Genomic DNA, 18382 nt, shown 5'->3' on the forward strand with positions numbered 1-18382 from the left:
TTCGATTGTCAATAGCTTGTAAAGGCCCAACAGTATGAATATTAATATTGCTCTATTCATATTTTTTGGAGGAAAACAAATCTACTCATGCTATTACAGTTTTGACATTCTTCTAAGGTTACTTTTTTTTCCAAAAAATATTTTTTCAATAGTATTTTTTTCCATCATCATCGATGAGGAATTAAAATTGTAGTTTGATGGTTGGTTTGCTCTTATATACCTCTGCTTAAAAAAGTTAGAATTTATTTAAAATACATGAACTAAAATTGAAAAAGTAAGAGAATAAATGGTATTTTTAACTCATTAATATTATTATTTATATTCCAATATTCCATCTCTTTCTCTCTCCTTTTTTGATTCGTTCGCCGCTTCTACGTACTCTTTCTCTTTCTTCTCTCTCTCTCCTCTTTTTTCCTTCTCTCTCTCTCTTTCCCTCCAATCTTCAAAATCCTCCATATCTCCCTCCCTTTTTCCTCCATCTTTTCCGATGTCGAACGCCGTCGAAGATCTCATCCTCCGCCACCGCCACTCCGATTTCCGATTTCATCTCCTTCGCTCTCACTCTCACCATCGCGACATGTCTTCTTCTTCTTCTTCTTCTTCCTCCTCCTCAGCTCCAGCTCTTCCGCCTCTGTGTTTCCTTCAGTACCATCGGCCTTCTCCGCCGTCGGATCAGTCCAACGATTGCAACGGCCGTCTTGCTACCGACGCACATTCTGCAGTTGCTACACTAGACGTGAGTTTCTTATTTATCTTCTTCGTTTTGTTGTTTGTTTGTTTTCTGATTCCCGATGTGCGATCAATCTTCTTTGAGTGTTAATTTAAGTTCGAAGATCGGTGTGTATACTCAATTATTGAGTTTGCGAGGTTTTTTTAGAGTAAAGATTGGTGGATTTATGAATCTGGATCGTGATTTCTACTTCGATTTGATTAGCTGTTAATTAATGTGTAAATTGTTACTCCACCAGTAGAATTATCTCGAATTTAATTAGAGTTGTGAAGATTTGGGACACATCTTAATGTTTGTCTCTCTTGAGCTTTTAGTAATAGATTTTTTCTATTTTAGCAATTGTAATCTGCTTCCGGTTTTTGCGTAGTGGAGTGCCTTTCTGTAAGATCCTATCCATAAATGTCGCGAGGTACTAGCGAGGCAATTTTTCGATATTTTATGAATGCCTTTGAACTCGTTAATATCAGAACCGATGATCTAAATATCGATCTATTTGACTTCTATCTTTCTGTTTCTTTTCTAAACTTTTATTGGACCAACATTTTTTTGACAGTTGAAACGAGCTTATGATATTAATGACTCCGAGGCTTTGGCTAGTAGACAAGTTGTAGCCTCTGAACAGAGGATGCGATCTAATGATTCTTCATGTGAACCAGTATCCATTGGAAAACAAAACAAAAGATCGAAGTTACAGAAAAATTCGAAGTCTAGGACTCAAAAATCAATAGATGGTAATTACGATATCCTTCTAGCCAACTGGTTAGAGTTCATCTCATATGCATTTCATTTCTGGCCTCATCCCATTCATTATGCATTATGCACATTTAGTTTCTTTCTTTCAATTTTTTTTTATTCTATGGGTTTTCTTTTTGTTGTAGAGCCTGTTGATGGTCCTAATCTATCTACTAACGGTCGGTACGACAGCTCGTTAGGTAAAGTCGAGGTGAACAATTTTCTAATAAAATCTTACGAGACACACTGGACCTGGCCGTTGAGATTTGAAAAATTGTGTATTTTAATCCGCAGGCTTCTTGACAAAAAAATTTATCAGGTTAGTTCAGGAGGCTGAAGATGGAACACTTGATTTAAATAAAACTGCAGACGTATTAAAGGTATAGAATCTAATTTTCCCGTCTGGAAGGTCTTAGAGAAGCTCTTCAAATTAGCTGAGATTATTGTCCTCTACAAGTTTGATACTTAGATTTATTAATTATTTATTTCTTTTGTAACAAGATTTTAAGAATAATGTTTGATACAGGTTCAAAAGAGGAGGATTTATGACATTACAAATGTTCTTGAAGGAATTGGTCTCATAGAGAAAACCACGACGAACCACATACGTTGGAAGTAATTAAATTGACATTATCCTTAATTTTCCATTGTAAACTGCAACGTGCACTGAGTAAGCATTACTTTAAATCTTGTGAACAGGGGATGCGAGAGGCGTGGGCCTCGAGAGCTCAACGATCAAGTTGGTACATTAAAGGTGCCTTGCATTTTTATCTTGGAGATTTTATTTTTCAAATTTCGATTTCGCTTTTGTTAATGATAGGTATATTCATTGATTATTTTACAAATACACAGCTCAACTGGTCATACTTTGCCCTCCGATCAACACATCTTGTAGTTAGTTCCTTTTACGTGTGCACCGTCTTTATGATGTTTGAACATTTAAGAACTAAGTATATTGTTTTAATTATATGTTCGTATCATCCAATGCCAAGTACCTTTAATTGGAAATGGTCTGGCCTTAAATTAAATTATCATGCTTATACGTGAATTTAACATCAATGACTCTAATTTGAGCTTTCCTTTCAGTTTCGTTAATGTAATTATTGTTGAAACTTCATCGATTTTTTTTTTTTTTTGTTGAAATAGGTGAACTAAAAGTCACATTATACTTGAAGCTAAATTGATGCAGTAAGATTAGAGTAAATTGGAGTGTCTTGGTTAAATCCTTGATTAAATTAAGATTAGTATTAGTTTGTTTTCCAATTCTCTATAAATAGAGAATTATCTTCTTGTATTCACAACTTTTTATTCATAAAAGAGATTTGATTTGATTCTTGGAGCAAGTTCTTCTTTTTATCCTTTAGGCTGTATCATACTTAATAGCCATATTTTGGAATAATTAATGAACCGCAGCACTGTTGGTCTACTTCTTAAGTAGGGTCATACAAACATGTAATAAATGTTAGAAGCTTATCACATATAAGAAGATTATTTTATTATCTAATCTTGATTTACTAGTAGAAAGTTAAAGAACACCAATTCGCCTTATTAACACTTTCTCAATTTATTGGAGATGACTATGCTCAAACCTTTCGCCAAATGTAACGATATAATCTCAAGCTCATTGCCCCTCTATAAAATCTATATACAACATTCTCTAACTAACTTCTGGAGTACCATTCCCTTTCCGACCTTTCTAGTATAGACATTTGCCATTGGGGACCAACAGAGAATTTAGAAATTAACACTGACATTATGTCATGTTGATTGTTTGGGAGACTGTAAATTCACCATCGAGCACATTGCTGAAGATTTATAGTTCCAATGGATATGATGAAAAATATCATACGACAGAATGCTACTACTGGTATAGATAATAGAAATGGCTTTGCACCTTACAACTCTATAATTCATACTCACAGTTAGCATAATCTAAATTGTTAGTCATTATATTGTGATCTTATTATTGCAGGCTGAAGTTAAAAGTTTATATGCAGATGAACGCAGACTTGATGAACTTATAAGGTTGGTTGGGTCTTAGAAAATAAGACCATTCTTCCTTCCCTTACTTATAAGAAAAGAAAAGAAAAATAAAAGGTTTATTGATGCTTTTTATGCAGGATGAAACAAGAACTTCTGAGAAATCTCGAGGAAAATGCAAATCACAGGAAGTAAGATTGTCCCGTCAATCTTTTTACTCATATCGAAGTTACATTTTGCTTCTTTTTCTTTAATATTTGCCCCTCTTGTACTATATACCAGGAACCTTTTTATAACAGAAGAAGATATCTTGCGAATTCCTTGCTTTAAGGTTATTTTTCTTCAGCTCTGGTAATTTCCATAAAATTTACAAATTTAACAATTTCCTCTTTAACTCACTATTGTTCTGTAACTGCTGGATTAGAATCAGACACTTATAGCAGTTAAAGCCCCCCAAGCTAGCTGTATTGAAGTGCCCGATCCGGATGAGGTAGTTATCATCTTAAATTAATAAATTTTGGCAACTTCTCTAATCCATTAGCATTAGCATCTGATATATAAGTTTCCTATATAAACCAGGAGGCTTGTTTTTCTGAGAGGCAGTGTAGACTGATCATCAAAAGCACCACCGGGCCAATTGATTTGTACCTCTTGAGGTATATTACAAACTTAGCTCTTCTCTCCATGCCAGCCTCCTCTTCTTGCTCGGAATTCATTTCGTTTACTATTACACGACATTCATCTTGAGTTTCCACTTCGCTTTACGAGTATATATCCATCTCGAACATGATGATTTTTTTTGTGCCTGTAGGACTGCAAAACAAGGGCGGGAAGAAAATATTTCCAAGCAAGCAAAACTATCTTCAATACAGCAGAGGAATCCTAGCATACTTACCAACAGTACTTCTCCTTTCCAAGAATTTCAAGGAATGCAAAGAATTTTACCTGTACATAATAATGTAGGTCCAATTTAAAAGCCAAAGGCGGTCATGCATTCAAAGTTTCGTTAAGTAACCATTTGGTTTTTGATTTCTAGTTTTTAAAAATTAAGCCCATAAACATTTATTCCACTTCTAAATTTCTTGCATTTTTATCTACTTTTTGCTAAAGTTTTAAAAAACCAAGTTAAATTTTAAAAACTAAAAAAGTAGTTTATAAAAACTTGTTTTTTGTTATTGAAATTTGGCTAAGAATTCAATCATTTTACTTGTGAAAAACGCAAATCATGGCAAGAAATTTGAGAAGTTTAATTTTCAAAAACCAAAAACCGAAAAACCAATGGATTATCAAACGAAACCTAATTTTCCCGGAGCTCTCTTTTTGCAGGTAGACGATGATTACTGGTTCCAATCAAATTCACAAGTGAGTATTACTCATTTATGGGGTGAGGAACACAACTTTTAACTTGTCCCGGAAGACCAACAATCAAGAACCTCTGGTTTTCTTTATGGAGCACGACACAAATTTTTTCCATCAAAGAGGCCATGATGTTTCAACACTTTTCCATTTCTCTTACAGAAATTACCTCCGAAGGAATTCCTCAGAAAATAAAGAGAGTAATAATGAAGTATTATCAACTCTCAGCTCAAAGATATGAAGTGTTTATGTCTATTCTCCACAGTCCACAGCATTTTTGTTGAAGAGGTATGCCTGAGGCCTCCCTACTTACAGCTCCTCTTTTTATTTCCTTACTCTTTCCAAATGCTCAGGGCAATTAATTGTGCTATATATCTACATATCCATATTTATATGATATTGTAATTCATGATTTTGTTCTTTAGACTATAAAACAAAGGTGTTATACTAATAGAAGATGTTGTTTTTCTTTATAAATTTTATGATATTTTCTATTTCTAACTGAGAATTTTAGTTTTCCCTTACCAATAACATAGTAATAGTCAAGTTCCTCTGCCTAATAAAATTACATTAGTGTTTAATTCCTTGGTGTAAGTTTGAGTCTCCGCCCCGGTTACAATCAAATCCTAGTAACAGTCCTCATCTGGGCTTACAAATTTGTAGAAGGTCTCAATGACAATATGTACATGACCTCCTCCAATATGTGTAGTCCAATGTTTTAAAATGTTATTGAAGCTAACACCTTCAGACAAGGCTCTAACTTTTAACTCGAGATTTATGTATTTATTGACCATAAGAGACTTATGCCTTTCTGAAATTTCAATGACTCGTCTAGTAGTTTGAAAAATAATAATGATTTGCCTCATTCTAAAATATAAAAGATTTGGATGGTGACAATTTGAACTATTACTATTTTTACTATTGTGGCTTTGAGGACATTGAAGACAATACTTATAGTATCTATAAATAAGGCCTATTAGTGACCATAGTATGTGAAGTTAAAGATATCCTTTTAGAATTTTTTATTAAGTGAAAATTTATGGGGCAATATTTTATTATTATTATTATTATTATTATTATTATTTACATTTTTATATGACGGTCATGTTTAGCATTACTTGATCATACCAATTTAAGATGTGTAAAATATTTTTTTTATTTAATCTGAGACTTACGCTTTATACTGCGTGACCTCTTCAAGAAGAAAAACCTCAAAGTCGTCTTTTAACATTGGTTAAATCACCGATCAACTTAAAAAGTTAAGTAGATGGGTTTAGATAAATTTAATCTTTTCACATCAATAATATACTTTTACAAGATGAAATAGATTAGAGAGAGTGGAGTTAAAAGAAATAAGAGGATGAGAAACTTCTAATATATAATCGATCTTCATTATTACAGTTTTCGTTATTGGGTTGATAATATGGTTTTACAATATGGAGTTTTCTTTTGGAATTGCTTTTCTTCTTTTGGAATTGCTTTTCTTTGTGTTACAATTATTATTATTATTATTATTATTATTATTATTATTGTATTCTTAATTGTTTCCGCCGTTGCCATTGCCATCTCATTTGTTTTTCGCTTCATCTTCGTCATCTTCTTCCTGCTTATTTTCCGAAAGAGATGATGGTTGCTTCTGCGGCTGTAATCTCATTTGTATCACATTGTTAGGACAACTGGGCTACACAAAGCCACGTGAATTAATAAAGCACACAAAGTTCTCAAGTCCAAATTCTTTACTGTGAGGGAGTAGAATTTTCCCCCCCCTAAAAACCACTATTAAAGTATGGTGGTCGTTGTAATTATATCTTCAAACTTTCAATTTTAAAAATTGAATTCTCAAACTTATACAAATGTTAACATTGGTCCCTCAAACTTGTAGATTCAATTTTTTTTTAATCATTTGTGGGTCCAACTTTTACAATTAAAAGTTTGAGGATGCAATTACATTTACCACTATATTTCATAGTTGGGTTTTGCAATTTGTCCTTCATTTTATTATTTTTTTAAAAATATAATTTATTTTGTTTGTTTTAAGAGTAGAGCTTATTAACAGGATTTGAAGGAAGATGCTTTGAGCCATGCTTAGTATGACTGGACCGATGAGTTTTACCACTGATATGATTTTGTTTTCTGAAAATAAACTGAACATTAACAGCTCTTTGAAGACATTTTTTTAAAAAAATAATAAAATTTAGAAACTTTATTTTATTTGTTTGTTTCTATATTATTAAATAAATAGGCCACTTATAATTAACCTATTAATTTTATTTCCAAAAAGACGTCAGTAAATTTCTGCTTTACTGTTTTATTAAACCCATGTTTACTTTTCAATCAATTGTAATATGAAAAAGTGGAGTCTATTTAAATATGTTTTAGAAAATTAGTTAACAATATTTTATAAATTATGAATAATAGAAAAAAATCTCTTACAATTACAACAATTTTATTAAGGAGCAGTAAACATGCCCTAAAATTCACTCCCATGTTAAATGACTAAAAAAAAAAACCTGTTTGAGTTTTTCTTTTTTGGTTTTAAGAATTAAAATTTTGTTTTTGAAAATCAATTTTCAAATAAACCTAAAAACATCTTCAATTTGTTATTCAATATTTACACGTAAATATTAAACTTATGCAATTTAATAACGTTCTATTTAGAAGAATTACTAAATATCAAGTATATTTCTATCCTTGCAAATCATGGCACATTCCATGTAATGCTTGATGTTCATTTTTGCAAGTTTCTTTTTTCTCCTTAAAAAGGCTATCGCTATGCTTTTATTCCTGTCAAAGAAAAATAATATTTTCTATTTGCGTAACTTGTGACAGGGTTACTACTTTAGAGTCTCAGTTTAATTTTCAATGTGATTTTCTGACAGTACTTTATCTTTTAAAAAAATTGACAGTGTTAGCCAATAAAATACACTTAAAAAAATTAGATTATATAAAATTCTTAGTTAAATACTACTTTAGTCTTTATATTTTTATTTTTTTTTTCCATTTTGATCCATCTACTTTCAAAATGTTTATTTGATTCCTATACTTTCAACTTTAGTTTATTTTTATCTCTATACTTTAAAAGTTGTCATTTTGCTCCCTTCATTTTTATTTTTAAAAAATAAGAATGATAATCTTTTTTAAAGTTCAAGAATAAAAATAAATCAAAATTGAGAGTAAAATGAATCAAAATTGAAAATATAAGGACTAAAATAATATTTAAACTAAAACTCTTTGTAACAATTGAGAGAAGTTACCCACCAAAAAGTGACTTTAAATTAAAAGTGATTGACAAAATCATAGTGTAGTAATAAGATACGTACATTTGTGATTAGTAGAATCACTTTTGAATGTAGTGCCTCTAAACACATTTTCTTAAAGCTAAAAAAATACATATTAAAAGTAGTTCCCAAAAAAGAACATCTTAAACCGATGTGAGAGAGTGAAACCTACCTTAAATCTCCTTAGTTTTCTTTTTCTTTTTTGAATAAAAATCTTCATAGTTTTAAGGGCAAATACAGTTGAATCCTTCAACGTCAATTTTTGTAAATTACATAGAAATTAAAATGTATATTGCATTTTATATTTTAATTCATTCTATCATAAATTAAAATTAATTTACTTTTGAAAGTTTTTTTTTTTTATTTTTTTATTTTTTAGTACAAATAAAAATTGTGGACTCAATACTATCACTTAAAAGATTTGAATTCTCATCTTACCATATTGAACTAAGAAAAAGATACAAAATCCACGTATGGAAGTGTGGAAAATTTTAAATTGAACTTGATAATTATGCTTCTAAGACTCCCTTTTGATAACTATTTGGTTTTTAAAAATTTATTCTATTTCAAAAAGAGAAAGTTTGAAACAAGACCGACCAAGCAACGCCGGGGTCGAAATAGTGAAAGAAAGATGTGAGATTTTTTTTGGAGATTGGATGTAATTACTCATTCATGATTTGACATAAATTTTTATTTTCACCTATTAGTTTCTTTACTTTGTTATCTACCTTTTCCAAAAAGATGACGAAATAACTACTATCTTTAAATGAATTTCTAAAAAAATTAAAGTTTTTGAAATAACCAATAAATATTTCAAAATTGTTGAAAATATTTCTATAAGCACATATTTTGAAGTAACTACATCTTTAAAAGCATTTCCAATAACTTTTAAATATTAAGAAACATTTTACCACATTAAAAAAAAGGGGAACAAAAAGACATCCTTTCTAAGATATTTTAAAAAAAATATATATGGATGAAAACCATAAATTCGATTATCTAACCTCTTGGTCAAAAGAGGTACATTTAAACTAGTTGAATTACATTCAAATTCACTTCTAAAATCAATTTTACTAAATCTGAAATACTATAAATGGTTAAATGGAAAATTGGATCTCTTGATTTGGAAAATTTTAGAATGTCCTATTGATTTGATGAAACCTTCGTAAATAGTCTCTATCATAAATTTATATGTCCTACCATAGGGATTATTTATAAGAATTTTATCAAATTATAAGGATTAAATTTTAGCTTTTTAAAATTATAGAGACTAAATTTTAATTTTTCTAAAAGGACGGGACCAAATTTGTAATTATAAGACATGGAACAATTGTAAGGAAAAAGGAAGTTGTTGAATTAACCTTGGGAGGTGGAGGAGCAGCAGCAGTGGCAGTATTAATCTTAGAAAATATATCAAACAAAGTAGTTTGAAAGTAGGAAGCAGCTCTTCGAAAGTAGAGAAATGCAGCATCGCTGGCTTTTAGCTTCAACTCCGACAAGTTCCGATCAATTACAGGTTCGTGCTTTGAAACATATGGTCTGAAAAACGAATCATACACATGGTTCGCTCCCTGTCAACACAACGTGGCTTACCAAACATTTTAATCACCAATTTCATTCCTCAAAGTTTTCGTTAATATGTATGTATATTCTTTTTTATGGAACTAAATATAAATTGCTAATACATAATCTACATTATTATACTTCGTGATTGAATTAATTATTAATTAACTAGAATTAAAACCAACCACTTAAGTCTCACTTGATAACTATTTCATTTTTGGTATTTGAAAATTGTGTATGTTTTCCCATGATTTCTTAATCATAGTTTTCGTTTTTCCTATGTAAACATTTGATTCTTTAGCCAAATTTCAAAGCAAAAACAAATTCTTAAAAATAACTTTCTAAGCCTCGTTTTTATAACAATTTGGTTTTTAGCTTTAAATTTTTTGTTTTTGAAAATTGAGCTTATAAACCTTACTTCCATCGTAAGTTTTGATATTTTGTTATTCAAATTTTAGTGATATTTTAGAAAGCCAAACTATGTTTTGAAAACCGAAAAAAAAAAAAAAGTTTTCAAAATAAATTTTTGCTTTTAAAACTTGATTACGAATTCATGTGTTTTCTTAAAATATGTGAAAACCATAATAAAGAAATTGAAAGGGAACAAGTATAAATATTTTTAAAACAAAAAATCAAACATAAATAGTTGTCAAACGAAACCTTTAAAATATTTTTAAAATGTAGATAACAAAACATAAAAATTAATAGGCGAAAGTAACAAGCTAATATTTATAAGTTCGTGTTTATAAACTTTAATTTTAAAAAACTAATAGTTATCAAATATACATAAATCATTTAAATCATAATTTATTATAACCAAAGTAACTAATAATTGAGGATAGTCTTGTACCTTGGTTTTTGGATGCCATAGATAAACGAAGAATGCCAACTTTGCTTCACCATAGAACGGAAACCTTCAAACCAAAGACAAAATAATAATAATAATAAAAAGCTAATAGGACACCAAAATACGATCTTAAGAATGGTAACATTACCCACTCCAATGAAAAAATGACATGTGGCCATTTAGTTTTTTTAAAAATATACTTTTATTTTTTTTATTTTTTGTGTGGTGGAGAGAAGGAGAACTTAAGAATTGAGTGTGGCTTAGACTGCAACTAATCATTATCCTTTTATTTGGATTTGAAAATTTATGACATTTGATTGACGTAGGATTTTTCTCTTATTAAATTTTATTTTTATTAAAAACCTATTCCTAATACTTTCAAGATTCTCAAATTAAAAGAAATTTAGATACTTTTTAGAAACTAAAAAGGACCTTGACATTTGTTTGGGAACAAGAATGAAACAATTTTTTCTTTTAAGAAAATTTAAAACTAATTTTTAGAGAGTGTGACCAAGTTATTTCTAAATATCAACATTTTTCTTTGAGTGCGATTTTACCTGTTTTATACCATTGTAAACACAGCCCAAAAAAAAAAAAAAAAAAAAAAAAGCCTATACAATAACCAAGTGCTTTGGAACAAGGTTTTATGAATGGTATGTGGTTGACATTTTTTATCAATATTGCTACATGTTAGGACTTTTAACATAACATAAAAGATTGATCGACATTTAAAAAGGAACGTTCATTTATTAATCTAAATTTTGTTTTTATAAATTTTTAAGGAACTTTCATAGATATTTTAAACTTTGGTTATATGAGTTTTTAATAAAATTTTCATCAACATTTAATTAATAAAATTGATACATCAACATTTTTGTTTATGAAAGCAGCAATGTGAATATTTGAAGAAGCTAAAAAGGAAACAATTCAAATTTAACTATCCAAGTATAATTTTATATTAAAAAATTTCGTTAAAAGAATGAAGGATTTTTCAATACGATTTCCAATATCATTTGTAATATATTTAAAATTTGAAGGGAAAAGAAAAAAAGAAAAGAAGAAGCCTACCATGAAATAAAAGAATCGCCAATTCTCTCGAGAATTGTCAATATAGCCACCAGAATCCTGCGTCCACCAAGAGATGAACATGAAACTTAGAAAATCAAGAAATGATATATTACTGCAAAATTTGAGGAGTTGTGTAACTTGCCAGTACTGGCACCAATAATGAAGTTGTTCAATCTCTGGCTGGCTGGTTTCAACCGTTTTGTAGCATTCATAAGCAGGATAGGCATAGCCCAAAATCATCCTACCGCCACAGTCCAAACTCAATTACAATTTGTAGAGCAACAATTTCATACATATAAATCGAGAGTACAATTATAACTTATAAACATACGTGAGTCCTCTGGTGATTAGTGCTCCTATCATTTTGTATAAAGGACCTATGATTTAGAACAAAAAAGGATGAGTTAGATAAACTGATACCTGAAGTATAATTACTTTCTTAATGATATCGAAAGTGAATAAGTAGGGGAATTCAAATAGGAAAAATAAAGTTAAACTACAACGGCAGTTTAAACTATAATTTTTTGTGAAAAAACATAAAATTTAGCCGATTGTGGTGTGTCAATATGGAATCTACAAAGAACAAAGACATTCACACGAATACAAGTGGAATGAATGCAATGAACAAAGAACAAAAGCATTCACACGAATACAAGCAATACTTCGGTGATTGGAAGAACACATCCTTCACTTTCCGTGAGCATTTTAGATGCTAGCCAGAAACGAAACGAAACAGTAATAAAAGCAAAATGACTCTTAATTTAATCGCGCATAATCGAAAAAGAGGAAACAGCCAGACAAACAAATTGATTACTAAGTAGAAAATCAAGCGGAAACAACAACTCAAGCATCATCCGGTAAATTAGGGTAGCTCTCAAGCAAGTATTAGAAAATTGTAAAGAAAAATACATAAAATAAAGAGAAATGCAACGAAATCCATCAGCACGATCAGTTCAATTCAACACAGGTAAATGATCGAGTAAAAACAGAAAGAAAATCAAGATTAGCTAGGAAGAACAAATGATAAATATATTAAGTGTAGAGAACATATAGTTCAAACTAACCGATCAAGAGAAATGAAAAAGCAACGGAAGACAAGTGAGAATTGATTGATACTCACTTCGCACAGAAAGCTGAAGAACGAATTACAATATGACCGAAACTCCGAGCCTGGCGGTGGCGGCGGCGGCAGTGAAGTGGTCCGTAAGCAGCTAGATCAAATAGAACTCCAGGGAGACCTCTCAATTTCGCTCCGTTCACCAATCTCTGTTTTAATTTTGATTTTTGCCTCTGAGAATTTTCGGAAATTGGAAGGCGTTGGTGGGGCTATTTATATGGTAGCATGTTGGAGAGAGAACGAGAGAGATTTGTGTCTATCCATGTGAACAGAATTTTGATCCTTGACTTTTGTTATAAAATTCATTTCAAATTAAAATGAAGCATCAATTTACAATTTTACCCCCTCAAATGAGGGTGTTTGGATTATTATAACCCACCCATGTTTATGAAAAATAACTGTTTATTATTTCCCACAATTACAATGGTGGGGATTCAACCTATACCTCATATATCAGATCAACACATGTCAATACTAAGCTCATTTTGGCCCACGAGTACTTACTCTCTCCTACTAAAATAGTCTACATCCTAGGAAGCATAGATACTTCTAATTGTGCAGAGAATCGGTATCAGATACGAATACGAATATGTTTAGATATGTGTCTGATACGTGATTTGAAGTATCTAATTTTTTTAATTTTTATTTTTAACTTTCAGATACGCGTATATGCTTCCAGATACGTAAAGAGTAAGTCATTTTTTTTTCAAAATTTAAGCTCAACCCACACCCTATTTTATTTTAGTACATGTTTAGGAGTGATTTTAAAATTATCAAAAATCACATTTTTTTCATTTTTAAAATCACTCGAAAACACACTTTTAATTACTTAAAATTAATTTAGTTTTCAAATTTACACTTCTAAATACAATGTTCATATCATCAAAATTAGTTTTGAAGGATTAAACATATTTCACGATGATTTTGAAAATGACAAAAGTGATTTCAACCGTTTTAAAATCACTTCAAAATATAAAAATCCACTTAAATTGAGCAATCCAAAACAAAATAAATTAAAAATGATAAAAACATAAAAAAAAAATTAAAAAAAACAATGAAATGTAATTAAATCTTCATTATTCAATTCTCTCTCACTATTAGAAATCATGATTCACATCTCCTTCATCCCCAGTTTCATTCTTCAATCTTCATCTTCTACTTCTTTCCTACCGTCTACTCTAGTCGCTCAACAATCACTCGACGTTACTGGATTTTTTTCAAGTTTTCATTCTTTTTTTTTAATCTATTTTAATCAAACTTAGAATAAGTATTATAGCAATTAATTAAACATTATATATATATATATACACACATATTTTCAACATATCTGTATCTTAATTTTTTAGAAATTAACGTATCCCCGTATCGTATCGTATCCGTATCTATGTTTGTATTTCTTAGTCTATATCTAAATGCATACTATTATAGTCATGGACTATTTAACTAATTTGATACTCTCCTTCAATTTTTCGGACCCTTTAGATTGATATGAGAAAAAAGTGTTTTTAAAAAAACCCATGAAAATTATCCATGTTTGAAAAGTTCGCATTTTTTCCAAATGATGATTGGCTTGTGAACTACCCAAGGTCACAGCAGGGATAAGAATAAATGCTAATGAAAAATTGGGAGCGATTGAGTTACCAATTATTGAGTAAAGTATCATATGGACCCACCTTATGAGCAAAGTATCTAATACCTCCCCAAATTTTTAAGACATTCAACTCCAACATTATAACTTCAAATGATGCTTTCAAATTTTTTTTTTTGTCTTTTTTGGCCAATTTCACATATTTTGACTATTATAATGCCCTTATAAATTTTTAACTGTAAAAATCATTATAGAGTTGGAGATCTAATCCTGCATCTTTTAAGTGATAATCGGTATTTTATTCATATTTAGGCTTGAATTTACATGAAAATCAAAGCCTTTTAATACTAAAAATTAGATATAAATTATTAAACTTAGCGTATTTGCATTTTTGTTGGAAATCTACAACGTCACTCGGAAAAAAAGAACATAGAGAATTAATGAATTGGAAATTTTGTGAGAGAGAAGGAAGAAATGAAGAAATTGAATTTCATATACGAAAGTTCGAAAATACCATACAAATATGAGTATAATTTAAAGGATAAAAATATTCCAAAATTATCATCTCAAAAGTAAAAAATCAATGGCTCAATTCTCCGCAATTTCAACTTTTGAAACAAAAAAAGCCAAAATCTTAATTTAGTGAATGTCATAATCCAAGCCTATAAATATTAGGCTCATTTATTGGCTTTTAAATTTTCTTGTTTATATTTTAGTAAACCAGTTTTGAAAACTTAAAAAATAGTTCTAAAAAGTTATTTTTATCTTCAAAATTTGGTTAAGAATTTAAATATTATATAGGAAAAATAAAAGTCATTGTGAAAAAATAAGTTCAATTTTTCAAAACAAAAATAAGATACAAAATGATTATCAAACGAGATTTTAATAAATTATTTATCTCAATGTCACATATCTTTCTCTGCCAACTTTGAGAAATGCATAATTTGACACTAACAAATTTAGTTGTTTTTTCTTTACAAATATCTTAACCATTGAACAAAATATTAACCATGACAAGTTTTTAGTTCGACTGAGAAGTTTGAACAATTGATATTTAGATAGTAATAAGTGTCTTATTCACTAAATTATGTTTGAAATACATAATCACATCGTTAAGTTATGTTTGGATGATCTTAAAAACTACAAATTAGCAATGGCTTTTATTAGCAAAAAAAAAAAAAAAATCCACTATAAGAAAAATGAGCTCTCCCGACGCCTAAATCGGTCATTGGGAGACAGGGTGTTCTCCGACGCCATAAGGACGAGACGGCTCTCCTGACACCCATCGGACGGCGTCGAGATGGGATCTGGTAAAAAATCAGATCCCATTCTCCTTTATTTTTCGTCTTCTTCTCTATATTAAAACTCTAATCCCCACCCCCCCATTTTTTCCTCTTCCCCGTCGTTCCCTCTCCCCCGCCGGTATCCCTTCACGGCCATCGCCCCCTTCACGATGTCGTTCCGCTCATACCGTCGCCCCCCTTCATCTTGCGCTGCCGATAATCTTCCCCCTTCACGTCGCCCGCCGCCTTCCCCTTTCATTGCTTGCGATTCTGATGTTTATTTTCAAGCTTTCAACAAGGTCCGTGCACATCCATTTCATTTATTTTATATATTAATTTAAGTCATTGTTTTTAATTTCTAGCATGTTAGTAATGTTGGTAATTAGTATTGCTAATTTAATTTCTAGCATGTTGGTAATCTAATGCGAATTATGAATTATGGATTGTGGATGTTGTTGTGGATTGAGTTTTTTTTTTTCCTTTTAATTCTTAAGGTTATGGATTACTTAATTTACATTAATAGATGTGAAAATTTCTGCAATTTAATGGATTATTGTGAATTGTGGATTATGGATGTTACAATTTATGTAATTTGGTGGATTATGGATGTTACAATTTACTTAATTTTGGACTTCGTTCAGGGGCAAAAAAATCAATAACAGGGCAAAAAAAGTCAAATCGTCTATTATAAATTATTAAAATTTTAAATTCTCCGAACAAACTTGGAATTGTTTATTAAATTAATAAAAAATCATGCTTAATAAAGACTTTGTACTTTGTCCTCTAATTTAGGTTATTGTTTTGGATTATAAGTTGGTCAGAAAATATTTATTTTTAAGGATGAATAAATAATGGACTAGGAATAAGTTATCAGTGGAGTATAGAGAAGGAGTATCCCAGTTTTAGATATGGCGAAGTTTCATATTAATGATTCCGGACGAATAAGATATCCATGCAAGAATTGTATGAATTCAATTTGGGAAAAAATAGATATCGTGGAACGACATCTATTAACATATGGAATATCTCCCTCATACTATGAATGAGTATATCATGGAGAGCCAGTAAACTTATCTAGAGGTTTTGAAAGTCATACAACTCATTCGATATAGAATGTTGAAGTAGATAATATAGAGGGTAATGTTGTCGAAGAAAATGAGATGTTGAATCTTATAAACGATTTACAAGTTCCAATTGAAAACGAAGATGCAAATGAAGAAAAGATTGAGAATGAAATGTCCTCTAATGATCAAGAAAGTGATATCACAAACTTATTCTAGGATTTAATGACCAAAGTACGTAATGAATTATACTCTGGTTGTTCGCAATTTTCGTCCTTGAACTTTTTAGTGAAGTTGATGCATATCAAAGTTCTCAACGGCTGGAGTAACAAATCGTTTGATATGTTGCTGGAATTGTTAAAAGCAGCGTTTCCAACTGGCACCGCTATTCCTACTTCCTTTTATGAAGCCAAGCGAAAATTGCGTGATTTAGGCCTAGGTTATGAGTCTATTCATGCGTGCAAATATGATTGTGTATTGTATTGGAAAGAGTTTGCATATTTGCAGCAATGCCCCGTTTGTGGTGAGTCTCGGTACAAAATTAATAATGGCAAGGGTAAAAAAATACCACATAAGATATTGCATCATTTTTCATTGATACCAAGATTAAAATGATTGTTTGCATCAAAAGAAGACGCTTCTGACATGAGATGGTATAAAGATAAGCGAGTTGAAAAGGAGGATGTATTGAGACATCCAGCTGATGCAGAGGGGTGGAAAAATTTTGATCGTGAATTTCCTCATTTCTCTTTAGATCCCCGAAATGTTCGTTTGGGATTAGCTTCAAATGGGTTCAATCTGTTTGGAAATATAAGCATTTCTTATAGTATGTGGCCTGTGGTGATAATTCCTTATAATTTTCCCCCTTGGAAACACATGAATGAAACAAACTTCTCCATGTCTTTGCTCATACCTGGTCCAAAATCTCCTGGAAAGGAAATTAATTTTTACTTGCAGCCGTTGATTGAAGAGTTGAAAGAGTTATGGACAATTGGTGTACGAACTTATGATTCTGTTACTGGTGAGTTTTTCAACTATATGCTACGTTATTATGGACGATTAATGATTTCTCTGCGTTTGGTGACATATTTGGGTAGAGTACAAAAGGTTATCAAGCATGTCCAATATGCAAAGAAGATAAATCGTCCTTTGGGATAAGAGGGAAAATATCATTTATGGAACATCGATGTTATCTTCCAGAGAATCATAGTTGGCGTCGAAGTAGGCAACATAATAGAAAAGTTGAACGTAGACCTCCTTTAATCGTAATGAATGGAGAAGAGACCTTACAACAAATAAATATGTTAAACTTTTCTGTGCTTAGCAAACATCCATCGAAGCAAGATAAAAAAAGAAAACGAATTCTAAACTAAACTAAGAAAAATATTTTTTTCCAACTTCCATATTGGTCCAGACTATTGTTACGACATAAATTGGATGTAATGCATATTGAAAAAGACATATGCGACGATTTGGTGGGCACATTGTTAAATATTGAAGGAAAGACAAAGGATACAACGAACGCTCGATCAGACTTACAAGATTTGAAGATAAGAAAGGACCTACACTTGATACAGGTCGATAACAGATTTATAAAACCACATGCACGTATACATTAACTAATGGTGAACAGATTTCGTTTTGTAAGTATTTGAAATCAGTGAAATTTTCGGATGGATTCATGTCTAATCAGTGAAATTTCCTAGTGGCCGGGAGATCAGTGGGAACAGAAGTGTGGATAATAATTTCTATGGTGTTGTAGATGAAATATTAGATTTC

General features: G+C 30.6%; 2 protein-coding genes across 3 annotated transcripts; one reads left to right on the plus strand and one right to left on the minus strand.

The window, feature by feature from the left end:
- The first annotated feature begins 317 nt into the window (after positions 1-317).
- ATE2F2 (winged-helix DNA-binding transcription factor family protein) lies at positions 318-5275 on the plus strand. Its single transcript, XM_039030796.2, has 13 exons — positions 318-736; positions 1284-1461; positions 1609-1662; positions 1757-1842; positions 1989-2077; positions 2162-2216; positions 3435-3487; positions 3583-3633; positions 3725-3773; positions 3867-3932; positions 4022-4098; positions 4254-4401; positions 4769-5275. Exons 1-13 carry the CDS (start codon positions 488-490, stop codon positions 4844-4846), a joined length of 1233 nt encoding a protein of 410 aa, XP_038886724.1. The 5' UTR covers positions 318-487; the 3' UTR covers positions 4847-5275.
- Positions 5276-6141: 866 nt separating this feature from the next.
- LOC120076851 (putative HVA22-like protein g) lies at positions 6142-12859 on the minus strand. Of its 2 annotated transcripts, none has more exons than XM_039030797.2 (7): positions 12675-12859; positions 11886-11931; positions 11697-11795; positions 11555-11611; positions 10490-10553; positions 9438-9647; positions 6142-6440 (listed from the first exon to the last, which is right to left on the minus strand). In XM_039030797.2, exons 2-7 carry the CDS (start codon positions 11915-11917, stop codon positions 6366-6368), a joined length of 537 nt encoding a protein of 178 aa, XP_038886725.1. In that variant the 5' UTR covers positions 11918-11931; positions 12675-12859; the 3' UTR covers positions 6142-6365. The 2 variants fall into 2 exon arrangements, with proteins under 2 accessions (XP_038886725.1, XP_090169133.1); XM_090313007.1 differs by having other exon boundaries at positions 6142-6479.
- Between the last annotated feature and the right edge of the window lie 5523 nt (positions 12860-18382).

The sequence above is a fragment of the Benincasa hispida genome, chromosome 4 (genome assembly GCF_027475165.1).
Source record: "Benincasa hispida cultivar pf3 chromosome 4, pf3_genome.v1.1, whole genome shotgun sequence".
Lineage (NCBI taxonomy): Eukaryota > Viridiplantae > Streptophyta > Magnoliopsida > Cucurbitales > Cucurbitaceae > Benincasa > Benincasa hispida.